Source organism: Arvicola amphibius, chromosome 1 (genome assembly GCF_903992535.2).
Source record: "Arvicola amphibius chromosome 1, mArvAmp1.2, whole genome shotgun sequence".
NCBI classification, from domain to species: domain Eukaryota; kingdom Metazoa; phylum Chordata; class Mammalia; order Rodentia; family Cricetidae; genus Arvicola; species Arvicola amphibius.
In genome coordinates, this window is record NC_052047.1 from 67,951,304 (window position 1) to 67,978,697 (window position 27,394).

At 48.9% G+C, this 27,394-nt stretch overlaps 1 protein-coding gene across 2 annotated transcripts in view; it reads right to left on the reverse strand.

Annotated features, from left to right (window-relative positions):
• The window catches only part of Osbp2 (oxysterol binding protein 2), a 154,353-nt gene that overhangs the window by 94,490 nt on the left and 32,469 nt on the right, over window positions 1–27,394 (reverse strand). For both annotated transcript variants that reach the window (XM_038339610.1, XM_038339618.1), the window contains exon 2: window positions 17,559–17,767. In XM_038339610.1, coding sequence (XP_038195538.1) covers window positions 17,559–17,767 — 209 coding nt within the window. The remainder of the gene's footprint in view (window positions 1–17,558; window positions 17,768–27,394) is intronic.

A 27,394-nucleotide genomic window follows, 5' to 3' on the forward strand; every position in this document is an offset into this window, starting at 1 on the left:
CAGGCTCTGAGTCCCACATGGTAGCTCATAACCCCAGGGGATCTGATGCCATCTTCCAGCCTCTGTGGGCACAGCACGTACATGATACACATACATATAGTCAAAATACCATACACATAAAAATAAATGGATGGAGGGAGGGAGACAGACATCACATTTCAGAAAGCCATTCCTTCATGTAAGAAGGGAAAACCATTGAGTGTTCAAGCCGCTTGTGTCCTAGGGACACAAACAGAAAGTTCCAGAGAGGGGTTTACAAAGCCATGCCAACCCCACACTCCCCAGGAATTTTGGGTATCAGAGCCAACAGGAGGGATGCTTGCAAGCCTTACCTTTTAGAGGATCTCCATCTTGGAGTGATAGGCTGACGGGCTGCCCAGATGTTCTTTAGGGTAGGCCCCCAGGGCCACCAGCTACCCACACTCCAGCCCTGCTCAGCTGCCTGTCTTGTCACTCTAAGGGAAGAATCTGGCTGGTGAGAAGATTCTGACACTGGGCTATGATGTCAGAATAGGCTGTGACATCAAAGTGGTGGCAGGGAAGGGAAGGGTACAGGGCCAGAGATGGGAGACCTTGAGCCTGGCCAGCCTACGGAAGTGAAGTCCCAGATAAAAAGGTGGCTGGCTGGTGCCCAGCTCCTGCAGCTTTCCAGACTTCCCCTCACCCGTGAGGTGGATAGAAAGACCATCTAACAATGATTCACACGCTCTGAGCCTTATGTTGGGCATCCATATAGAAGCAGGGCACGTGCAGGAGCCATCCTCTAGCGCCCCCTTGTGTTAACTTAAAGGATATTTTTATTTGCTTATAAATAAAGGTGGTTTGCCTGCAGACCAAGAGGAGGTCTGTAGGGTTAAAAAGGCCAGCCAAAGTAGCACGCCTTGACCTGAAACCAGAGCCAAAGACTTGGCCCTGAAACCAGAGACAAAAAGCACACCCTGACCTTGAGAATAGAGCCAATTCACTACCCTGAAACCAGAGCCAAAGAAACACACTTTGCCCCTGACCAATTCAGCACCAAAACCAACCAATCCCTGAGCACGAAATCCAGCAATCTCTGAGCTTGCCCAAACTCAAGGATTGAAATCTGACCAATTCCCATCATGAAAATCTTCACCCTGGAAAAACTCTGCCCCTAAGAAATCCTATATAAGGGACTGGAGAGATGGCTCAGAGGTTAAGAGCATTGCCTGCTCTTCCAAAGGTCCTGAGTTCAATTCCCAGCAACCACATGGTGGCTCACAACCATCTGTAATGGGGTCTGGTGCCCTCTTCTGGCCTGCAGGCATACACACAGACAGAATATTGTATACATAATAAATAAATAAATATTTTTTAAAAAAAGAAATCCTATATAATAAGTGGGGAGCTGCCTTTTTCACCCCAGCAGAGGCAGTCGCCCTCCGGGATTCTTCCCTCCCAATAAATCCCTTGAATGAGGTGTGGGTGAAGTCCTTTCGCTGGAGTGTAGCAGAGCGAAGAAGTAATTTTCTCAGGGGCCAGAGCGCAGCAGAACTGTAACACTTTCATTGGGCAAACCTTTCCCAAGCAGAGCATAGTTGTCATTCAGGTCCGGGAACCTGAGCAGCTGTTACACAGGGAAACCCTTTCTCTGGAGCGGGCTGTAAGCTGCTGTACTTACGATGACTTTGTGGTAGTCCTTGGCCCCCGACTGCCAGGATCTATTTCCATTCAAGCTGCAATGTTTACGAGGTCCACAGCAGAGGCCCCAAGGAAACCAGGTATCACAGTTCCCCACGACAGGACAAAGTGTGGGCTGATAAAATGTAAGGTGACCATCATGTTTAAATTCTAGATACACAACATACAATAAATAAAATTTGCTAAACAGGACATGTGAGTGGCTTGAATTTTTTTTTTTTTTTTGTAAACAATCCTGCCACCTTACCCAGGGAGGCTTGGTAAAATGGATCCCATGCTGACCTGCATCTCAGTAAGGATCCCATGCTGGTCTCCAATTCTCTCCTCCTGCCTCCAGTTCCACAAGGCTGGGATTAGAGGTATGTGCCCCCATGACCAATGTAACAACTGACAAATCAAACAAGCAAAGAAACAACACAGGGTGACATGCTGCTGATATTTAAGGATTTTTCTACAGCTTTCTTGGGTCGTTTGCAAGCAAGGATGGTCTGCTTCTCCCATTCTGATCTGGGTGTCTTTGCTGCCCTTCTCTGATTGATCTGCTGACCGCGAGTGAGCATGGGTCAGGGGATAAGAGCGGGAATCTCTGTCCATCTCCAAGAAGCATGCGGCATACACAGGGTGACACTGGCTTTGTTCCTGCTCCTTAGACTGATCATCAAAAGCTGACTTTGTTAGGCTCCTGGCCTCAATCCATCTTGATCATGTGAACTACTTATGTCTTTCTGGATTCCAACTACTAATATTTTGAAGATTTTACAAACTATGTTCACGACAGACATTGAGCTGGGGCTCTTCTGTACCATCTTTGCCTAATTTTGTATCAAGGCAACAGCATCGTCATGCAATGGCCTGGGGATCTCTCTCTGATTTCTAGAAGACAGTGCTGTTTCTTTTACAAATGTTTTATGGAGCTTACTAGTGAAGTCACCTAGGTATGAGACAAAAAGACATGAGCCCAGGACTTTATAAACAATTTAAGATTTTTCTGAAGCAGATCTTACCATTTAGTCCATGCCGGTCCCAACTTTCAATCCTCCTGCCTCAACCTCCTGAGTGCTGATATTATAGGCATGCACTACCATACTTGGTTCATAAACTACTTTATGGGGTAAGTTTATCAAACATGTATGTGTTCTCTCTCTCTCTCTCTCTCTCTCTCTCTCTCTCTCTCTCTCCCTTTCTCTTTTCCTCTCCCTCCCTCTTTCTCATCTGATATTTTCTAGCTTCACAGAGATCCCTTTTCTAGTCTTTTGGGCCAATACCAGAGCTTTATACACTGTTTACCACTTGCGGCTAAGTGTGGTGACAGGGGAAGTGCAGTGGGGGCGTGCACCACAGTACTTCCTACTACAGATTTCTGAGTTTGGGGCTCCCCTGCTGCCTGCACTGTCACATCCCGAAGATTTCCTGCTCCACAGGCCTGACCTGGAGCTGTCTCCCCTCTCATGTACACCTCTCCACACTCCACAAGATCCCGGAAGGACAAACTCTGAATCACCGCCTGTTTGATGCCGCCTCAAATGGCTTTGTGGCTGTTTAACTCTCAGAGAACAACGGGGCCACGGTACTCTGTGCAACACAATTCCATCTACTCAGGCAACCTCCAGATCTATGGGCGGAAACAGGGGAACATTGACCAGCTAATGCAAGCCAAGGTCGGGATGTGAGCCTAGGTCTTTCTGGTGCCCAGCTGCCCATGGTTAGGAGACAGACAAGCAGGGGTGGGGAAAGCTAAGCAGCTGGGCAAGCAAACAAGAACACCTCCCCACCAAGCAGGAGCTGAGGGAGCAGCCAAGGCCAGGTGGCAGGGCATATTGCTTTAAACCCAGCACTCAAGAGGCAGGCAAGTGGATCTTTGTGCATTCAAGACTAGCCTGTTCTACAAATTGCGTTCTAGGCAGCCAGGACTAAAGACACTGAGACCCCATCTCAAAAATATAAATAAATAAATAAATAATAGAAAAGAAAGAAATCCAAGAAAGGAGATCATCAGAGTCAAGGGTACAAGAAAGGTGACTGCCATGGACCATTGCTGACATTGAAGTAACTAAATTGGTGTCACAGAGCCCACAGGCCCACAGGTAGGGTTAGGTCAGGAGTTTCATGCTGGGGCATGGCTGAAGATGCCAGGGACATGTTGACAAGGGGATACAGCATTGTGTTTGAGGACCTGAGGGCTGGTGAGTGGGGAGGAAATCCAGCAGAGGCACCAAGACGCTGGAATCTGGAAGAATGAGCAGCATGGGGTAGGAAGAGGGAAGGGGCCACCCGAAGGGGATTCCATCTTCGGACTGGGCTCTTCTGCATCCCAATGACCCCAGAGGACCTTAAAAGGGCAGCTGAGTGAGCACAGCTGTGTCGGGTCCAAAAGTCCATCCAGCCACCAGATGGCAGCTGTGGACACCAGATAAAGCTTTTTTTCCACATGGAGGCGTGCTACCCAGTGAGCAAGCCTAGGGTTGCCCATTCCTCATCACTGGAATACCAGGAAATGCTGTACCCTTTCAGATGCTGTTTTCCTGTCAGGCAAAGAAAGGGTCTGAGAGCAAAAAAGACTGCCTTGGCAAGGCCCCGATGTGAGCTCTGTCCTCTCGTGACAGATGGCCGCGTCTGTCACCAGCTGCCACTGGAGGCCTCCACCGTCAGCTAGCTGCTCACAGCCCTGCATGCTCTCTGCTCCCAGACCCTGTGTGTCTGGCATTGCCAAGTGGGGTGGTAGGATGGAAGCGAGAATGTTTAGGTCCGGGCATTGTAACCTGTGGCCTGAGGACCACATACATCTCAGGAAAGCTATGAACTCAGCCTGACTCGTTTACAGCTGACAACATCATGTCCCAGTGTCAAAGAGTTGGACATCCCAGGTCAAGAGCTACCTGCTGAGGCACAGATACTTACCCGGCAGCGGAGTAGACCCGCACAGGAGGTCATAAGGAGACTGCTCCCGGGGTGGGGATCTGGCCAGTGGGTGTGCTGAGAGGTTAGGTAATGTGTGGTTAGACAACCATGGGCCACCAGCTGAGGGAGCCCAGTAGCATTTACCATCCAGTAAAGGAGACAAAGAGGACACAATTCAAAACTACAAAAACATGGTAAGTGCCAGCCAGTTGTCATGGCAAACACGTGGAATTCCAGCACTTGGGAAGAAGGCAGAGGGACAGGGGACAAGAGTCTCCATGAACCTGAAGGCAGAGGAAGGGAGCAGGCGTCACAATGACGTCTGGAGGATGCAGGCAGCAAATGGCTGAGTCTCAAAGGGAGCCCTCAGAGTAGGGCTGGAGCTGCTCCAAGAAGAGAGGCCATAGGCGGCAGCCAGAAGCTGCCCCTCAGCCTGAGCATGACACGGGGCTCCTCAGGCAGAGGGAGAGCCCTTGGGGGATGGTCACAGAGCAGAGCAGGGCGGTTAGGTAACCTCAGACAGGGTAGAAGGACACAAGGATGGCTCAGCACTGTCAACAGTATGTAAGGATAACAGGTTGGACCATTTCTTCCTTAGAAGCAGTATTTATCATAAAAAAAAAAACAAGACAAAGAAAACTCAATGTCAAACCAACAAAAACAAAGTTATTGCTACAAGCCAGGCAGGATGGCAAACACCTGTAATCCTAGCACTCGAGAGGAGGAGGCAAGAGGACCATGGGTCCAAGGCTAGCCTGGACTACATAGTGAAACCCTGTCCCCAAAACCAAAAAACAAAACAAAACAAAACAAACAAACAAACAAAACCCCAAAAAGGCATCATCAGCCAAGGACAGGCCCAGCATCGATGAAGACAGGCCCCTGCAGGAGGACAGAGGCAGCAGAGAATGCGGCCATTTTTTCTGGGTTCAGTGAGGGGCGGGGCAGGTGGACTAAGGTCGATGCCAGGAAGCAGGACAGTGGCACGACCTGGCACAAGGGGTCTGTCTGGGTTTCCTGCAGGGAGGCAAGCCCAGCAGGCCTCACCTGTGAAGGCAGGTTGGCTTGTTAAAGGGCTTCTAGACATTGTGTGCTCAAAACAGCATGATTACCCCCAAATCCCTCAGCAGCCTCAGGGAGAAAACAGCTTCGCAGCAGGTACCAAGAGAACAGACCTTTGCTCTGGCCTGTGGTTTAAGAAGAATGAGCGGAGTGCGAAGACTGTCTCCCCGAAGATGACCTGCAGGCGGAGTCAAAAACCGGAGGGCCAGTTGTGTTCTCAGGCCAAGAGGAGGGGAATGAGGGGGCCCAACGCCATGGGTCCCTTTCCCAGAGGCCACAACTGAGAGGAAGAAGGCTGCTCTCCAGAGAAGCCCAGAACAAACACAGCATGACCATCCCCTGCGTGATGGTCATACTCTCTGTCACAATTACCACACTCTGTCACGGTTCTTGTCTGAACTGTAATGTTCCCCAGAGGTTCATGTTTTGGATGCTCAGATGGGAGCTATTAGAAGACAGAACCTGGATAGCTGAAGTGGGTCACTAGGAAAGAGACTTGGGAGGTTCTACCTGCCCACAGTGCCAGTCTTCCTCTCTGTCTCCTGGATAACCACAAATGAAGATCGTCTGCTACGTCCTGCCATAGACTGAGCCAGCTCACTGGACTCCTTCCCTGCCACCGTGAACAGAAATCCCTATGAAGTCATGAGTCAAAATAGGTCCCCTCCCTGAGGTCATTCTGTCAGGTAACATGCCACAGAGACAATTGCTCTCAGTAGCAACAACTTGCATGCAGGATTCTACTCCCCTGAGAGTCCAGACTTGGACACACTGGACGCTTTGCTAAAACAGACCCCAAATGAATTGCCAAACTTTTATTCCTCCAACAGAATCAAGTGGAATACACACTATCATTTTGTGAATGAAAAAGATTAACACCACAATCTATAAGAAGGCCCTAGTTTTGGAGTAAAGGAGGCAGAATTCCCTCAGATGCGATATTTGAGGCTTCAGAAAAACCACTGCCTTAGATGGAGTGGGCCATGCTGTCTGTAGCCTGACATATAGCTCTTCCCTTGTGGAAGGCCCCTCACGGTCTCATCCACGCTCACCCCACTGCAGCACCCAGTCATCCAGTTCCCCTCAACACGATATCTTCCTCAGGGAAGAGACTGCCTGAGCCTCTGCTTAGGCCATGGCTAGCTCTATCCCAAGGGTTCTTCTGGAACAGGGGGTTTGCAATTTCCTCCCAGATAAAACCTTCCACGCTGCAGGGAAGATCCTTAAACTCAGGAAGTACACAACTCAAAAGTTTCAGACTCTGCCTGAAACAGAGCAGATACACTAGGCCCCTCCCTTTTCAGGTATATGCCGTAGGGACAGCTGAGAGCTCTCTCAGACTAACTGGGCTGCATAGAAGAGGCTCAGACCAGAGCAGCCAACTAGCAGAAACAGAGACCAGCCCAGCTTCCTGGAAGAGGCTCAGACCAGAGCAGCCAACTAGCAGAAACAGAGACCAGCCCAGATTCTTGGAAGAGGCTCAGACCAGACCAGCCAACTGACAGAAGCAGAGACCAGCCCTGCTTCCCGGACCTGCAAAGGACACTCTTATCTGTGGAGCTTCCTACAGCTGTACAGTGTGCTCAGGTCCCCAGCTCTGTGAGCTGTCACTCATGCTGGATGGGCTTTGGTGATGCAGCTGCCTTTGAGTCATTTCTACTCCTGTAAGTAGCCCCTCACCCATACTGTAAGGAACCCCAATCAATAACACCCATGGGTTCATCCAGGTGGATTTCAGCGGTATCCGTCCTTTGGTCTGTCATGGGTTCTGTATCTGAAGTGAGGAGATGTCTGCTCGTGTCTTCCCTCAGTGTCACACAACAGGGTCCCCGTTCCCCTGGCCTCTTACTCCACCTGAACGAAGCACAACTCTCCTCTTCCTTTACGGCACTCACTGGAGTCCATCTGCACACCTCTCCCTAGGCAGTGATTTCCTGACCTCAGTCCCCACTTCAGGCTTAGCCTCCACCCCCTCCCCCACCCCCCCCCCCTCCGCCGCAACACAAAAGGACACGGATGGAGGTTGTCTGAATGACGTGTGAACATGGGCGCATGTGGAACATTTTGGCTCTGAGCGACTCCACGTGAATGTGGAGAGAAAGAGCTTCCCACACGTGCCACAGGGCTGTCGGGAGGGAAAGGGAATGCCAAGAGTGCCCGGAGTCCTGGCCTTTCAGACCCTCTTGCAGAGTCTGCGCCGTGACTGGCTCACTTCAACATTCTCTGTGAATTCGCAAACACATCGAAAGAAAATTCACTCGCTTTCCCTCGTGTAGCAGGATTAGTTAAATTTTGCTTTGCGAGCACTGTGAGCTTCTGATTTCTTGGAGCTTAGTAATCGTGACATGGTATCTATGAACAAATGAGGACCAGCTCTACACCAGGGAAAGTGTTCTCTGCACCCCCAAATACACAGGGGGAAGGGTCATCAGAGCTGCCATCAGCAGCAGGGGAAAGGGCCATCAGAGCCACCATCAGCAACAGGCGGAAGGGGTCATCAGAGCCACCATCAGAAGCAGGGGGAAGGGGCCATCAGAGCTGCCATCAGCAGCAGGGGGAAGGGGCTATCAGAGCCTCCATCAAGCAAAGCGAAAGGAATAGACACAGGAGGAAGGCGCACTGGGTCATGAACTGTTCTAGTACCAGCTGCCCCACTGCTTCCAAAGCCTGGTGATAATAAGTCGGCATGCAGGCTACAGGCATACCCGCCTTCCCCAGTACAGCCCAGGAGTAGCCCTTATCCAAACCCACCTTTCAACCCGTACTCAAACAATCAGATGTAAGATTCCAGGAGAAGGAGGTCACATTGGTAGGGGTTTTGGAAGAGGGAATGCCCACTGAAAACAGGGCTGCCTGGGGTGGGCTCTTGCCACTACACTTGCCCAACTATTCTGCCCGTCATTTTCCTAGCTAAGGGTTGGAGTCCTAGATTCTGGCCAGGCAGGTATCTCTCAACTGCCTTTGATGCCTCTGGTTCCTGATCAGATCTACAGCCCTTTGCTCCCACACCTGCTGTGAGCCCCAGGCGAGCAGCCACACCTCCACTCACTCCTGTAGCTTGGGATGGGTCTGTGCTCATTCCTGCTGAGATTGTGGTTAAAGTGTGACAGCGCTGAGCAGGTGGTCAGCTGGGACTTCGCACATCATCAGAATGGCTGCAGAGCAGAGACTGGGTCTGCCTCCAGCCTAGGCGCAGCTGGAGTCAGGGCACAATCACAAAATGGAGAAGTCCTTAGGGACAAATTTCAGGTGCCCAAGCGGACAGTTGTTTCAAGAGTATGCAAAGGTGCCTGGGTGTCATGGCAGTCCTACTCCAACAGCTGGCTGGTCCTGACTGGAGGAAGACCCACAGATGGGACAGAGCCGCAGAGAAAGCCCACTCTCCCCATCAGCCAGCTGCTCCCTGCCTGACACTCGCACTTCCTTAAGAAGTGTGCCATGCCTGCCAGGACGGCCTTGGCCGAGCCCCTGCACCACCAGTGATATGCCTGTATTAGCTGCTTTTCTTGAAGTTGGCCCAAGGCTGCTTGGTCTCCTGAACTTCGACAGAGCATCATAGTGATGAGGGTTTGAGGCAGAGGGGTTTCGTCAACTTATGGCCGATCAGAAGCAAGGGAAGAAACAGGAGGGTGCCAGGCACAGGGTTCCCCCAAGTGCTCACTGCCAGTGACTTCCTCCCCCCAAGAAAAATCCCACCTCCTGAAGTTTCCAGACCCTCGCTAAATAGAACCACCAACTGGGGAACCCAATCCATGAGCCTTTGGGAGGGAGACCCTTCATATCCCAACACGACAATGGGAGATGTGATCACGGAGGTCATCTAGGACTGGTGCTGTGATTCAGGGGGACAGGCAGCAGGTAGAGGGACAGGCACCAGAACCTGGTCGCCAGTGGAGCGGCTCTGTCACACTACCTGCAGCTGGCTGTGAACAGAATGGTATGTGAAGGGTAGGGCACACTACTCAACAGCACAGCTCCCAGGAATGAATTAGTAGTACCCACAGTGTGCCACTTTCTGCATATTGTCAAATAATCCTCCCAGAAGCTGAACAGTACAGTTAAAGACGGGGAACTGGATGCCAGAAATACCTGGCTTAACCAGGGCCCTATGGCTGTGGGTGGGGACTTGGGGTAAACCCTGACCAACTGCCTATTTCAAAGATGAGGAAACAGGCACTGAGAGATCAGGGCGCTTAGCCAGTGTTGGACACGCCCCAACCCGAGGGATCTGCCTGTGCTACCTACCATACAGCATGCCTCCCAACATGGAGAGTGGGAAGCTGAAGTGTAGAAGGAGCGAGCAGCGGGGCTGCGTCCCGCCACCCGGCCGCTGGCTAGCTTTACACCCGAAATAATTACACGGAAACTGTATTCTTTTAAATCACTGCCTGGCCCATAGTTTCAGCCTCTTATTGGTTAATTCTCACATCTTCCTTTAACCCATATTTAGTAATCTGTGTAGCACCACGAGGTGTGGCTTACCAGGAGAGATCTTAACCTGCGTCCATCTCGGAGAGGAGAATCATGGCGACTCACTATGGCGACTCCCTGAAGCATCTCCCCTCCTGCTACCCAGCATTCTGTTCTGTCTACTCCACCTACCTAATTTTCTGTCTCTTAAAGGGCCAAGGCAGTTTTCTTTATTAATTAACCAATGAAAGTATATTAGACAGATAACTCTCCTCCATCACTGAAGAAATGAAAAGCTAGCCCAGAAGGATAGTATCAAGCCCTGACAAGGCCACTGGGCCACCACAAGGCTCAGCTCTCAGCTGCAACCTCTCTGTGTCCCGGCTCACACATCTTGGGTGCTCGGCTTTGTCTCTCAAGCTAAGCCAAAACCAGCTTCACCGCCCTCTGCCCTGATTCCCTCTGTACCATAGAAACGGGTCTGTACCCTCATCTGCCCTCACCCACACGTCCTGACTTCTGTTTTTCTTCATCGGTCTGTAAGAGACTGTGTGTTGTGATGTAGTCCGAACTGGCCCAGAACTCAGTGGTACCAGGCAGAGAGAAACCTCACCTCAGCGCTTCCCCACTAGGAGGTTAGCGGATCTGCTGAGGGTGCCATGGAACACAGGCCGACAACAGACCCTTGGTTGAGCTCTAACCCCACTGCTATGCTCAGTGCTAGGTCCCAAGCTCACCATGGATATTACGTGCACAGCTTCTCTGTGCCCTGGAGTATGTGTGTGCACCATGTACATGCCTGGTGCATGGAGGTCAGAGAAAGGCATTAGAGTCCATGGAACTGGAGTTACGATGGCTGTGAGCCACCATGCGGGTGCTACGCATCAAACCCAGGTCCTCTGGAAGAGCAATCAGGGCGTTAACCACCAAGCCTTCCCTCCAGCCCTTACTGAGTTTGTACGGCGGAAGAGTGGTGGGCATCTATCAACTCCTTTCCTTGCGTTGCTTGAGATGACTGTGCAGCCCTCATCAATCAAACTGGTACATTACATGGACTGCTTTTCTTTTGAACCTCCTTGAATTTGTGGAATAAATCCTACTTGATTATGGAGCACAATCCTTTATAATACACTGTTGAATGTTGTTTACATCTGTGCTCGTATAGGATGATGGGCCAAGTTTTCTTTTCTTGTGGAGTTTGGCGGACTTTGGTGTCAGGGCTGGCTTTGCAGAATAAGAATTATTTCTTCTTATTCAGTTTATTTTCTTTTTTTTGATAGGACTGGTGTGCATGCTTCCTTAAGTTCTTGGTAGAATTCCCCAGCATTGCCATCTGGTCTTGGGTTTTCTTTACTGTGAGATCTGATTCCCATGCCACACTTCTTTGCAAATGTTAAGATTTTTGCAGTTAGTCACAGTGATCTTGCTTAGACATTTTCCCATTTCATCTTGTCTAGGTTATCCAACTATATATAGTTCTCTTTATTTCTGCAAGGTCAGTAGCAATAACTGTTAGAAATAAGACAAGGACCAAAGTTGGTATGGAAAAGGAACTGACGTAAAATTAATCTCTAGGAAAGAGAGCAGAAGGGTATGACCTGATTCCTTCCTGTGATGGGGTCTGACCAGCACTCTAAGGGGCAGGCTGAGCTACCAAGATGGCTCTGTTTCTGTCTGGCTTTAGTGATTGTGGTCTGTTCTTCCTCTTTGTTGAGTCTCCTTTTCACAACCAGCTCTCCAATATGTGTTTCTACAGCAGAAACTTCTGAGAGCTGCTCTTGCTGTACCCCATGAATTTTTTATACTGTGTTCTCATCTCTATCCGTCTCAAAGTTTGTTCCAGTTTCCCTTTGCAGTGGTCTGAATGAGACTGCCCCCCCCCCTCCCCATAGGCTCATATATTTGAATGCTTGGTCCCCAGCTGTTGGATGGGGGGGGGGGGAAGGACTGGGAGGTGTGGTCTTGTTGAGGAGGTGTGTCACTGTGGGACTGGCTTTGAGGTTTCAAAAGCCCACCTCATTCCCAGTCTGCGTTCTCTCTCTCCATCTTGTGCCTGTGGATCAGATGTAAGCTCTCAGCCACGGCTCCGGCACCATGCGTGCCTGCTGCTGCCATGCTCCCTGCCATGATGGTCATGGACTCAGCCTCTGAACCCTCGAGCTCCCAGTAAACCGTTTCTTCTATAGGTTGCCTTGGTCGTGGTGTCTTTCCACAGCAATAGAAAAATAACCAAGGCAGAAGTTGTGTGAGGGAGTGGGGTTTTGCCGTGACAGGCTTGGCCATGCTGTTTCTGGAGAATAGGAAGACCTTGGGACTTTCGACTAGGAAAGCAGTTGAACACGGTAAGCAGAGTGTAGGGGCTGGGAAGACGCAGTGCTGGGAGCAAGGTGGACAACGGAAGCCCGGCTCAGGAGGCTTCCGAGAGGAGCAAGAGGAGCCGCCGGGCTAAAGACCATTCTCATGAGATTTTGGCAGAGGACGTGACTGCTTCTTGCCTTTGTCTTAAGAATCTGCCTGAGGCTAAGATGGCGAGTTTGGGACAGATTATGTTGACAGTGGAGCTGTCAAGACAACCTAAAACTGGCTCTGTCACGTGATTATTAGTGGTAACTCTTAAGCAAACCTAAAATGAAAACAGGCCAAAACAAATACAAAGTGTAGTTTGAGGAGAAATGGAACAGCAGGAAATTGAATGCTGGAGCCAAGGCTTGTGCTGAAGGAGGTGAGGAGAGGCCTGACCCACACAAGATGAAGGGAGTGCTGCCCACAGGGTAAGACCCTACCCAGCTAGGCTTCCACTCGTGAAAAGAAAAGGCCTCAGGGATTGTCTGGTCCTAAAAACCATTTCCACAAATCAAAGCTTATTCAAATGTAATTCAAGAAGAGCAGGCTCCTCACCGAGCACACAGCTGACTCAGCAGCACTGGCCACCACATGAAGGATACAGGAGCAAGGGTTGTGGGATCGTCCTCTGTGGTTAGGAGAGCCACTGAGGGTAGGTGTGCCCCAGGAGTCCATACAAGAGGGGCCATTGTGTGAAGCTGTGGAAGTGAGGCCTGGACTGCGCTGGAGACCCCAAGACGCTAGAGGTGGCAGCACTGTGGGTTGTCTGCCGAGGAGAGCTGCACAGAGGGAGTGGAACCAGCCTGAGAGAGGAGCAATGCTGTAGGGGCAGAGTTTGCGGTTGGGCCCAAACCACGGTGGGTGACAGAATATGCCATGCAGAGAGAACTTGAGTGTGGAGTTTATTGAGAGGGTAAGGAGAGGGAGGGAAGGAGGAGAGAGAGAGAGAGAGAGAGAGAGAGAGAGAGAGAGAGAGAGAGAGAGAGAGAGAGAGAGAGAGAGGAAGAAGAAGAAGAAGAAGAAGAAGAAGAAGAAGAAGAAGAAGAAGAAGAAGAAGAAGAAGAAGAAGAAGAAGAAGAAGAAGAAGAAGAAGAGGGGAGGGAAAAAGAGACCTGCCTCTTCAGAAGAAGAACAGCAGGGAAGAGAGGGTGGAGCTTGTCTCTTAAAGGGACCTCTGCACCTGTGTACAGATTAGGCTGGTCAGGGTACAGCCTGGGTACATCCTGCCAGATGCCAGGCCAGGCCAGCATAAAGCCTGGATCCTAACAAGCAGAGCCATCTAAGCCTCTGACATCAGACATGGAGCTATAGGATTTAGAGTTTGCCTTGCTGAGTTTTGGTCTAGTTTGGGTACTGGCTGGTTTTGTGTTTCAACTTAATGCCAGCTAGAGTCATGAGAGAGAAAGGAGCTCAGCTGAGGAAATGCCTCCATGAGATCCACCTGTAAGGCATTTTCTCAGCGATCAATGCGGGAGGGACCAGTTCTTGGTGGGTGGTGCCTTCATTGGGGTCCTGGGTTCTATAAGAAGGTGGGCTGAACAAGCCAAGAGAAGCAAGTCAATGAGCAGCTCCCCTTCGTGGCCTTTGCATCAGCTCCTGGTTCCAGCCCAGCTTGAGTTCCTGTTCTAACTTCCTCCAATGAGGGACTATGATCTGGTAGGGTAAGCCAAGTCAATCCTTTCCTCCCAAACTTGGTTTTGGGTCGTGTTGCTTCATTACTGCAATAGAAATCCTAACTTTGGCTCAGCATTTCTTCACGCTTCCCCGTTCTTCCCGTCTGGAACCATAACGTATATTTTTTGGCACTGTGCGTTGAAAGCATGCAATGTGCTTTTTGGATTTTACAGGGAGTTCCAATTGAAAGCTTGCCTTGAGTCTCAGACAAGACTCTGGACTTCGGACTTTTAACAGTGTGGAGGCTGTGGAAAAACTATGGGTACTTTTGAAGATGGAGTGAGTGGATTTTGCAGTACAATATGGCTACACGTCTGTGGGGCCAGGGAGTGGAATGTGCTGGTTTGAATGGGACTGTCCTCTTAGGTTCAGCAGGTAGTGGGACTTTAGCTGAGTTCTTCCATCCTGGGAACCCACAAGGTGAACCTGCAAGTTGTCCTTTGTGTTAAGTTGGGAGCCTAACCCCAGCCCCTGGGATCCATCCCAGCCCCCTGGCCTGGGAGTTGCATTGGTCTGGACTCCAAATCCCAGATTGCCAGGCCCTCACCCCTCCCCGGGGGAGGGTCAGGACCACTCCCACAGGGTATTAAGTGGGCTCCCAGAGGAGGAACTCGTGGTTCCAGATTTGCCTGTGTTCCCCGCTTTCCTGTCACCCTGCCATGCGCTTGGCTACCTGAGATCCCGTATTTAATAAAACAATGGGCATTTTAATTTGGTTTGATCTGGCCTAATTGGATTTCTTTGCACCAGTGGAGCCGCCCATTTTAGGATTTTTTCCTAACACTTTGAACTCCACACTGTGGAAGCCAGCCATGATAAGCTAAGTATGGGCAGGTCACCCAAAGGAAGTTCTTTACTTCCAACCATTATCACCTGCCAGAGTAGAACTCAGCCATCAATAAATTTAATAAAAGGTCTGAGTCTCAGTAGTTTACCCTGAAGCAATACCTGGCTGCAGGAAGAATCACAAACTGAGATTATCTGAGCACTACCTAAAAACAGATCATCCAAAGGAAATGCCTAACATTCCAACAGATGTAGATAGGACCACCTGGCAGAACACACTCACCAGGACACCCTGAGACAACTGTCAGCCAATCAGGGGTCCTAAACCTCAGAAACCCCTCACTCCCACCTTTACTACTATAAAAAACCAATTCTAACTGAGCTCGGGGCTCTCCGTTTATTTCAATATGTTGGGCATGCAGAGAGACCAAGTTTGCTTAAAATTTTTGCTTTTACATATGGGACTCGGTCTCCTTGTTGGCTTTTGTGAGGACTTTGCAGATTTGGGCATAACACACACAACACAGTGGCACTCATGCACCTACATATACACAACACACATGTACACCACACACACAAAAACACATAAACACATATATACATCACACACACATACACATGTATACACACTTATGTACCACCCCCACACATACACCACACATACATAAACATACATATATACACATATACACCACACACATACACACATATACACACTTATGTACCACCCCCACACATACACATCACATACATAAACATATATATATATACACATATATACCACACACATACACACATATACACACTTATGTACCACACACCACACACACATACATCCCACACACATAAACACATATACACACATAAACACCACCCTCACATTCACACAATAAATAAATGTAAATAGTTAATCTAATAAATATTACCTATCCACCAATTTTTGAAGCTATTGTAGTCACTCATTCAGAGAAAAGAGGAAGCAAGTTCCTCCATGAGCCGCTGGTTCCTTCACTTGAACAGCAAGGCTGACCTGAGTGAGCCCAACTCCACTGTCACCACAGTGGCTGTCCACAGGCAATCACAGAGACCATGGGTCCACAGGGCCCAGCACAGCCCGAATGCTCCTTGCTGAAAGACTACACTTCCCAGCTTCCCTTGCAAACTATGGAAGGCATTTCCACCCTGATAAAGGAAGGGCTGCACTCCATCTCCTGGGGGCATTTTGGCCATCTGCACGAGTGGGTAACAAAAGTGTCCAGTCACTGTGAGTAAACATGGTCCTGCCTAAGGTCCGACTGAGCCTCTCCACAGCTGAGATCTCTACAGCTGCCCTAAGCAATCTAACACAGCCCTTGCATTAAATGACCTCCCCCCTCCCCAGCCTTCTCCACTGCAGGGTCAAATCTGCACATATGCAAGCTTGAAATAAGACACCTGCCGGCCACTCCCTGGGCCACGCAGAAAAATAAGAAAACAGCTTCAAGCTAGAGAGATGGCTCAGAAGTTAAAAGCAATTGCTGCTCTTTCAGAGGACCTGGGCTCAGTTCCTAGCACCCACATAAAGGTTTACAATTGCCCATCTCCAGTCCCAGAAGATCTGGAGCCCCTTTTCTGGATGCTGAGACACCACAAACACACACACATGCACGCACGCACGCACGCACGCACACAGGATGAACAGACATGTGTAGGCAAAACACTCATACCCATAAAGTACATAAATCTTAAGAAACAGCCTAATGGCTCATCCATAGACAACAGGTTAAATGAACTATGGTACCTCTATACAGTGAAAAACCATATTGCAAAAACCAAGGCAACACTTTTATGTCCTAACAGGGACACATTTAGGATAAACAGCTAAACAGGGAAAGGCGGTGGGGTGTGGCATTTTAGACAAGTACCTCCTGGGGCACAGGTGCAAAGTCAGCACCTCTGGCACCTCTGGTGGCCTCTAGTGAGAGACCAAGGTCGGCAGCTAGGGCAGGAGTCCAATATGGGTTTTCCTCACGGGATTTTAGAGCTGTTAGCTTATAAATCATATCCAGTACCGTATATTTAAAAATTAGGTGGGTGGTAGTGGTGGTGGTGGTAGTGTTTATCTTTAATCCCAGCACTCAGGAGGCAGGGGCAGGCAGATCTCTGTGAGTTCAAGGCCAACCTGGTCTACAGAGTGAGCTCCAGGATAACCAGGATTGTTTACAGAGAAACCCTGTCTCTGAAAACAAAAATCAGTTTAAGAAGGTAAAATATTTCGGACCATCGGAGTTGATGTCTTGCCTGGCCAAGCTAGGATGGGAAACTGTCCTTGGTGCTCACAATGTGGTCACTGGGGAAATCGAGTCTGAGGCACAGGTACACCCTCCTGGACCCCCACCCAATACCGCTGCTTCTGGGCCTGGATTCCTACAATATCTGAAGCATTTATTAAAGTCCTCATAATCATTCTTATTCAAAAGAAGGCATACATAGCCCCCGGCACTGGAAACATGTCTGTGCCCAGGTCAGCCGCCCACCAACACCTTGGCAGAGCCCCTCCCTCACTGCGGAGGGTGCACCTGACCAAGTGGGAAGAGCACACACAGGCCTTGGGCCTTCTGAACTGGACCAGACTCCCTTGGGTTTCCTGGTCACTGCTGTTCCCAAATGCTTTTGATTCCCACTTCCTCTGGTGGGACACCATGACACCAGTCACACACACACCCCTGTGCTGAGGTCACTACCTGACTGAGTTTTCATCACGCGGATAGCCTTGGCCTTGGCCAGCTCCAGGACGGTGATCCACTGCTGCCGGTCCACCTCGGAGCCGGCCTTGAGGTGGTAGGTCCTTGCCCCGTTGCATAGCAAGATTCCACAAGAGTCCTCTGTGTCGATGTGTGCAGAGGCCAGGTTGATGGTTCCACGGCAGGTGTGGGCCATTTCACCCTGGTTTCTGTGGGAGTCAAGAGAAGGTATGGGGTGAGGCTCCCAAACCCGGTACTTCCAGGCAGAAGAAACTCTTAAAGAAATCTTTATCTCTGGCCCTGGGAGCTGGGACATGCTCTGGGGTCACCAGCAGAAAAGAATGCCTTATTTGGGATGACCTGTTTAGGTGGGTCAAGGAGGACTCTGAGGCCTGTCTTCCTACTATGCAGAGAGGTGGAAGGGCTGTAAGGTGGCATGCCGACTGTGCTCTGAGCCCTCGAGCTGTGACACTAGGAAATGGAGATCCCCACAGGCAGAACAGGTCTGCGGATTCAGGCCAGGATCTCCCCACTAAGTCTTGGAAGCAAAGAATGAGATGTTGCTGCTAGAGCAGAGACTGGAGGTCCAGAGCTCAAAGGGGAGGACCCGAGGGTACCTTCTGCTTTGAAGTAACCCTGGAATGATGCTGTCCTTGAGACTGTCATTCTGTGCCACCAAGAAAGCCACAGAGCAAAGATGCTATCACTGTTTCTCAAGGCAATGACAGGGCTAACGTGATGCCACCTCATGTCAGTGACGAGACTGGGGAGCTCACAGCACCAGAGGAGAAGTAGTGGGGACAAAAGTCTGTATTATCATCTCCAGCTGGGCCTGTGTCTAAAAGCCGAGATCTAACTGTCATGAATGAATTCACTTTAACTCATTCCCTTAAACACTTGAAGGAAATCCAGAACTCCATGAGAACCCCAGATCTGGGATGTTACAAAGGGAAGAAGAGTTGGCAAGCATCTACTATTGCCAGGGGGATGAATTCACTTGGCAATTTCCTGCTGTGCCCACTATTCTGGTGGTCTGCCATCTTGACTACATCTGGAACCAACTAAAACCCAAGTGGCTGGGTACACCTGTGACAGATTTTTCTTAACTAAATCATCAGAAGTAGAAAGACCCACATTTAATCCAGACATTTTGAGGTAAAAAGATCCACCTTTAATCTGGGCCAGACCTTCCAGCAGCAGACCATATAAAGGACATGGAAGAAGGAAGCTCTTGTTCTTTGCCTGCTTAAGGGAAAAGGTTATTTTGGCTCATAATGTAATCAACAGAGCTCCAGAAGTCTCCGGAGTGCTACCCTTCCAGCTCTGCTGCCCACAACACACATAGATTCTATCGAGGGGTGGGGAGGGTCCAGCCTATGCCAGCGGTTTTCCTTGGCAGATGTCCTATGACCCTCGGGGGCTTTCTGCAAGGCACCAACCCCACTGCAGAGTCCCTGGCCTCTGCAGCTCTCCACGATCCCCCTCAATCTTGCATCCCCCATGCCTTCATAACCAGCAATCGCATGGATGCTGCCAACAAGCTCTCCCACCAGCTCAGGATGCCCAGCCACCCTGGACCACAACTGTATCAGTTTAAGTGTGTTGATGCTGGGAGACACTTTCTTGGGCAGTTGCTTCTGAGGAGCAGCTTAGGCTGTCTTGATTTAAATGAACTTAGACACACCTGATGGAGTTTTGCCCCAAGACACCTTCCCTGTCCCCCACGCCTTGTGCAGCACAGGAAGGTTCTCACAATTCAGATCTTTAACAGCATGAACGACATCAGCTCCAGCACGAATGCTCTCCTGTCCTAAAATTTCCTCTGAAATAAACCGGCCCATTGTTTGTTGGTCTACTTCACTTCAGGTTCTCAAAACATGACAGAATAAAAACAGATTCTTGGCAAAAATACATTTATGGCCCCTAGTTAATTCTTGATAGAATCTTTGTTCTCCGAAACCTCCATCCATGTTTCTTTCAGCTCTCTTGTCTTCTAAGCTCCGATAGAGTGATCAGTCAAGCTCTGCTGACAGCATCTCCTGGACCAAAGGTCCAAGGTCTTCCACATTCCTCCTACAAAACATTCCCAAAGGCCCAAGAGCCAGAGCTCAGGTTCATACAGAAACGGCCTCGCTTCCAGTACCAGCTTCCATCTTAATTTATTCTGTGTCACTGATTTAAGGTTTATTTTGGCTCAGGATTCAAGGTACCGTCCATCATGGTGGGAAAGTTAGGGCGGCAGGGGTCTGAACCAGCTGATCACTTCACATCCACATCAGAAAGCAGAAAGCAATAAACACATGCATACTACTGAAAGCCCAGCGAAAGATGCTGCCTGCTGTAACTAACATGATTATTTCCCACAGCAATTAAGACAATCTATCACAGAAATTTCCAGAGCCTTTCTCCAGGTAATCCTAGATTGTGCCAAGTTGACATTAGAACAGCCAACACAACACCCAACAAATCAATCCCCTATCTGAAGACTGTTTTACCTTTCTTACTCACTCTGCTTTGGCCACGCCCCTTGGAGAACTTGACATGGAGCTGAAGCCAGGCCCAGCTCCCTTGCTGGCACGAGAGGAAAGGTGCTCCGTGCGCAGACTTGGCAGCGCTGGGGGTGTCTGTCGCAATCCTCACATCGTGGATTTAATTTTAGGATGGAGACTGGGTGTTAAATGTTATAGTGACTAACCAACAGCACCATGCTAGGCAGACTGTTTTAGGCATAAGCCAAACTTGGAAGACCAGGAAAATTCACAGGGCTTTCAGAGACCTGGAAAGGCCCCAGCATCACAAGGCAGGAAAGCGGAAGCAGGGGAACAGGAGAAGAGGGGAACAGGGAACAGGGGAGCAGGGGAGCAGGGGAAGAGGGGAACAGGGGAACAGGGGAAGAGGGGAACAAGGGAACAGGGGAAGAGGGGAGCAGGGGAACAGGAGAATAGGGGAGCAGGAGAACGGGAACAGGAGAGCAGGAGAACAGGGGAGCAGGGGAACAGGGGAGCAGGGGAGCAGGGGAACAGGGGAGCAGGGGAGGAGGAGAACAGGGGAGCAGGAAAGCAGGAGAACAGGGGAGCAGGGGAGCATATATCAAGGAGTCCAGGCAAGAGCAGTTTCTTGATGTATAGAGATGTATTTCAAATGAATAACCATTTCTTCAAACCTTTCCAAGACTACAGAATATGGCATTTAAAATGTTTTAAGAACTTAGGACTTTTCATGACAATGAGACACATATGCTCCTGGCAGCATCAATCTACTTCAAGAGGAAAATGGGCATTGAAGAGACTCCTCATGGAGTTTGTTAGCCATTTGGGCAAGAAACTGCTCTTGCCTAGACTCCTTGATGTTATGCTCTATGAACTGGACATGCATGACCCACAGAAAAATGACTGCTGAAGTTGACTAAAGAAGGTGAGACAGTCCTTCATGGTGTGGGACAATGGTCTGTATCCTGTCAATTATATTTTAAATAAACGCTGATTGGCCAGTAGCCAGGCAGGAAGTATAGGTGGGACAACCAGACAGGAAGTAGATGCGGGTCAATGAGAAAAGGACAACTCTGGGAAGAAGGAAGTCCTATTTGGCAGTCCTGACCCAACCACAGAAGAAGCAAGATGTGACTGTCTCACTAAATAAGGTACTGAGCCACATGGCTAATATAAACAAGAATAATGGGCTAATATAAGTTATAAGAGTTAATAAAAAGCCTGAGCTAATGGGCCAATCAGTTTATAGTTAATGTAGACCTCTGTGTGATATCTTTGGGACTTAATGACTGCAGGAACCATGCAGGACAGAAAACTCAATCAACACCTTAAGGGTTCCAGCTTCATGAGAGTCTGCCAGACACTCTGTAGCCAAGATAAACTTGATGGAAGAAAACTGCGTGTTGGTCATTCATTTCGAACTGTCAGTCCATCAGGGAAGATAGCATCAGAGAGCAGGGCATTCACATCACGGTGTCCAGAAAACAGAGAAAGGGCTTGGATCTAGGATCTGCTCACTTCTTCAAGGCATGCCCCTAATAACCTACTTCCTCCAGTTTAGCAAGACCCCCCCCCACACACACACAAATAGTACCACCAGCCGGGGACCAAGCATTCAAAACATAAGCCTATGGGGAGGCCATTTCATATTTAAACCACAACATTCCACCCCAGTTCCCAAGGGTTCATGAGCATCTTGCAATGCAGAATGGAATTAAGCCTTCTCCAATTCTCCTACAGTGTTCAAAGTCTAAGTTCAAAGTCTTCTCTGAGATGCAAGGCAAACTCTTAGCCAAGACAACCTGTGCAGAGAAAGCATCCCCGTTCCAAGGGATAAAATTAGACACAAAAAATAGGACTGAGAACAAAGTGATACCAAAACCCAGCAGGGCAGACATAACATCCTGTAGCTCCATGTGGAGTCTGCAGTGTTGGTGGCATGAGGTAAGAACCAGCAGGCTTGGAGAGCCCCCGCCTTGCCACCTTGCCACCTTGCCACCTTGCTGCTTGTATTTCCCATGGCCTCTCTTTGCCTGTTTCTATTCATTGACTGCAGCTTTCCTGAGAATCTATTTCTGGTATCTCCATATTTTGGATTCTCTACTGTGGCTCAGGCAATACACTGACAGTGTCATCCTTCTCAAGGATGCCTACAGGGAACATGACCCTGCATGCTCTGACCAGCCTCCCATGCCTTCTTTTGGCATTCTGGTGGGATCCTTCATGACCTTGTAAATTCTGTGTTCTGCATGCCTATGTAACAAGTGTCATGGGGATGTAGCCCAAGCAGGTCCCCAAGGACTACAGCAGTCTAAGTCTCCAAGTGCCTATGTTGGACGGACACAGGAAAATGCCTAAGACTATATGCAGGGTGCTCTGCATTTCTCAAAGCAAATGAATTAAAACTTTGATGATGGTGCCAGGCAGAGGTGGCTCACAGCTTTAATCCCAGCACTCGGGAGGCAGAGACAGGCAGATCTCTGTGAGTTCGAGGTTAGCCTGGTCTACAAGAGCTAGTTCCAGGACAGGTTTCAGAGCCACAGAGAAACCCTGTCTCAAAGAAAAACAAACAAACAAACAAACAAAACCTTGATGCTCTTAATCCAGTTATGGGTTGGGTCTGGCCAATCATTGAGATACTGAGGCCATCTTTCTGATTGTTCCCATGCAAAATGCTTTATTTCTTTTCAATGACATGAATCTCCTGAACTACCAAGCCTTCCTTGTCTGAGCTAGATGTGCTCCTTTTCTGGATGAACTGATTGTTTTCCCAGCATTTCCATTCTGCTTTCTGATCCTGATTCTCACTGTGAGCTTGGCTAAAATCAACCGACAATAGCCATGCCATAGCCTAAAGACTATCCTGACTTGGAGTTTTCCTCCATCAAATTAATTAGTCCATTATAAATTTAGCTTTACTCTGCTTTCAGGACATGCCGAGACACACGAATGTAAGAATGAAACACGGATGGCTTCAGGTCCCATTTCCAATAAAATTCTCGTTGTCACCTGACACCTCACTCACTTGACCATCACTGTCCCTTCTGGTACTTTGGTGCTCTGCGTTCCTACAGTTATTCGTTAAACTCTGCTTACAGCATCCTCAGCTTTCTTTAGCTCCTCCATGTGGTCAGGGTTAGTCACAAGAGGCCCACTCCCCCACTTCTCTAACACTGGTTTTCCGTTCTCGCTATTTCTAAACACATGAAAAAGAAGGAGTCATTTTGGCCAATGGTTTCAATGTTGGTCCACCATTGTGGGGAGGGTGTGACTGAGCAGCCAGGAAGCAGGGAAAGGGAGGGGACTCAGGGACCTGATAAAGACGTCAAAGTCCCTCTCCCAGAGACCAGCTTCCTCTTGTTAGGTCCCATTTCCAAAACTTTCTATGGTTTCCCAGAAATAGTGCCACTCTCTGGAGTCATCAAGTTCATGTTCAGACATAAGCTTGTGGGATATTTCATGCTCAAAATGTAACAGTGATTTGCCTATGTGCAATGGACACAGACCTTCTGTGCTACCTCAAAGCTTCTTCGGCTCCTTCTTAAGTGTCCCATTTAGGCTGCCATTCTTTGAGTCACACGGCAACTGCGAGGACTCAACTTTGCAAACCCAGCACCCACATAACAGCTAACAATTGACTGTAACTCCAAGATCTGACAACCTCAGACAGACATATATGTAGGCAAAACACCAATGCAAATAAAATAGATTAAAAAATAAAGAAGGGGCTTCATTTTAAGCCATATAATGAGCGGAGTTGGGGAGGCATCTCACTCCAGAAATGTACTGCGATAGTGGAATTTGAATAGACACCCTGAAAATAGCCAATTAAGGAGCTAGGGAGCAGGGCTATAAAATTTAACAAGGTCCAGATGTTCCTAGGAGGCATCCTGTCCTGAAGATACCTTGTCAGTTATTAACAGCTCTTTGTTAGGTTTTCGTGCCCAAAAACTGACCAATGGTTTCAGAAACTACCTTACCCAAACCCAAGACGACAGGACATGAGCTCCCCTGATTATGGCGATTCCCCTTTAAAAGTTCTCCTCTCTCCAGGCTCGCTGCCACACTTTCCTCACCCACCACGCTGGGGTGCTGGAAAGGGGTGGTCCAGGCTCGTTTTCATGTCGAAGACCCTCGTGTAATTTGCGTCAGAAACTAGGCTCCCTGAATTTATTTGGGGATCAGTAACTTGGGCATAACATAACCCCTTACAGGGAGTGATGGCATACAATGATTATAAACTTGACAGTATCCAGAGTCAAATGCCAGCACCATCCCTCTCCCTCTGCTTCCTGGCTACAGATGCCATGTGGCCAGTTGCGTCACACTCCCGCTACCGTGCCTTCCCTGGGTGAAGACTTCCTCAACTTTTCCTCCTTGAGTTGCTTTCATCTGCTTTTTTTCTGGATATTTTGCCACACTGATAAACAGCCAAAGCACAGGATTTGCATCCCACATCTCCGGATTCTTGCACTCGGGTGGTTAGGGGTTTTATTTCCAAGGTGAGACATCATAGGTGATGATGTCATCAAGGTGAGACATAGTAGGCTTCCACTGAGCCAGAGCTGAGCCACCAGCTTGCCACTGTTCACATCTTGTGCCAGTGACCAGCAAGGCAGTGTCTATACTGCCAGGCTAATGTTCATGATCCCTGTGAGGACTTAGGCTCACACTCTGGTGGGCATGGAAGAGCAATGTCTACACAAAACCCCGAAGGATTCCCTGGGGCTCTTTAAACACTTCAGTGGCTGGTTTGGACAGGGCACCTGTGGCTGAGCCGCTCACGTGCTGACAGAGAGCAGGGTGTGTCTACAGTGGGTACAGAAGACCGCGAGGACGAACAAACAGCTGCACCGCTAACCGTGGAAACACTTCTTTCTCAGACTTCTTCCCCTCGTCTTCCGGGGAACTGGTCACCAACAGGAAGTGGCCTGTATCACTGACAGGATTGCTTTTACTTCCTTCCCAAGGAAGGGATGGCAACCTTAGTTCTCTTGGTTCTCGTGGGGAAACGGAGGCCCCCATGGTTCAGTGGAGCTAAGACTATGGGGAGGGTACGAGCGGACCTGAGATGCACGAGATGAGGCTGTACTGGACAAGCAAGTGTCTCAGCTCCCTACATGTCCTTCAGCCACCACCTTTGTGCCTCTTGGTTGATGCCTTAATTCACACCAAGTTGGGCCTTATAAGAAATGTCACACCGGAGCAGGAGACAAAAGGGAATGAGACACAAAATTCTCCCTCGGTGGAGAATGCTCCACAGCATGTTTCCTTGTGAATCTTCTAGAAAAGCAATGTGGCAGGTGGACACACTAACCACGGTGCCTATGGCTGGCTGTGAAGTGGCGCCCTCTTGCATACGTGCTGGTACTTCAGTTCCCAACAGTATCTAACTTCACAAGCCCAGGGCAAGAAGAGAAATCAACAGGCAGCCAATTTGAATCCAGACAGTGTCACATCCTGACATATGTTCTTTTCTCTATGCTGGCTGAAGTGGACTGTGACTCACTTGGTTAATGCCCACTCAACCTGCCAAGTTGTGATTCAGCAATGACATCCTGAATGTACCTATAGAAAGAAAATATGCTAAAAAAAACATACTGGCCTCAAAGAACATTCTCTCTTGTAAGAAAGCAGGCTTGCAGATTACAGACTACTGTTTTAATAATAAGAAGAGGGTAGGCCAGGCAGTGGTGGCACACACCTTTAATCCCAGTACTCAGGAGGCAGAGGCAGGTGGATCTTTGTGAGTTCAAGGCCAGCCTGGTCTACAGAGCGAGTTCCAGGACATGCTCTAAAGCTACAGAGAAACCCTGTCTCAAAAAATGAAGAAGGAGGAGAAAGGGAGGAAGAGGAAGAAGAGGAGGAGGAGGAGGAGGAGGAGGAGGAGGAGGAGGAGGAGGAGGAGGAGGAGGAGGAGGAGGAGGAGGAGGAGGAGAGAGAAGGGGGAAGAGGAGAAAGAGGAAGATGAGGAGGAGGAAGGAGGAAAGAGGAAGAAGAGGAGAAAAAGGAGGAGGAGAAGGAAGAGGGTAAAGCACTGCCCAGACTATGTGAAACCTTAGGTTTGACTGGCTGTGTCCAAAAAATAAATAAATACTAGTAATATTGGTTAACTAATTAAGCATTGTATTTAGGGGCTGGAAAGATGGTATGGTAGTTAAGAGCACCTACTGTTCTTATAGAGAACATTGGTTCAGTTCCCAGTTCCCACATGGAGACTCACAGCTGTCTGCAACTCTGGGTCCAGGGATTCAGCCTCCTTCAGCCTCCTCGGGTACCAGGCTACTGCCTAAACATTATGCTTCAATAAAAAAACACTTTTTAAAGAACACTCAGAAGATAAGGCAGCCACCACAGGCAGGAGTACAAGGGAGCATGGTGTGTGTGCTTGGTGAAGTCGGAGAGGACAGTTTGCTTTGGCTCACAGTTTGAGGGTGTGGCAGTAGCAGGAGCCTGAGCCAGCTGGTCACATCGTATCTGCAGTAGGAAGCAGAAGGCAGCCGTGATGTGGGAAGTCCTTCTGTGTATGTGTTGCTCTTATTGGTTAATGAATAAAGCTGTTTCAGTCAATGGCTTAGCAGAATAAAGCCAGGTGGGAAATCTGAACAGAGATATAGAGAGTAGGTGGAATCAGGAAGACGCCATGCAGCTGCCAAAGGAAAAAGACACCAAAAAAACCTTACCCATAAGCTACAGCCTCGTGACATTACATAGATTAATAGAAATGGGTTAATTTAAGATATAAGAGTTATCCAGGAATATGCCTAAGCTATTGGCCAAGCAATGTTGTAATTAATATAGTTTCTGTGTGATTATTCAGATCTGGGCAGCTGGCAAATGAACAAGCAATCTCCAATGGTGCTACAATGTGAGCCAACTACATCCACATAAAACCTGAGAGAGCTTGGGAAGAAATTTTAGACACAAAAGAACAGAGTTAGGCACAGTTTCTTGGTAGCAGCATTTTTTTTTTTAGTGGACTCTTGTTTGCTAGAGGCAAGTAGAGGTACAATTCCTTACAGAGAAGGTTTCTTGACTCAGTGTTAGCATCAAAAATTGCAAGGTTCCTTTAAGAACCAGCTTCCTTGTTCATGCTGGTCCTGTTATGGAACACTTAAATGGGGTTTGTGAGCAGTGTACTACTTATCTACTTAATGGTGACATAGACCCACTGCATCCCTGGAGCTGGGGCGATGAGCATGGCTCACAGAGCTGGTGGAGAATGTATCTCTGCCATGTTGGACTATGCAGGGTCAAAAGGCAAAGAAGCCTTAGTGCTAGCCATACCGCTTAGCATTTTAAGAAGCACTCCTGGTCAGAAAATGATTATGGATATGCAATAAAGAC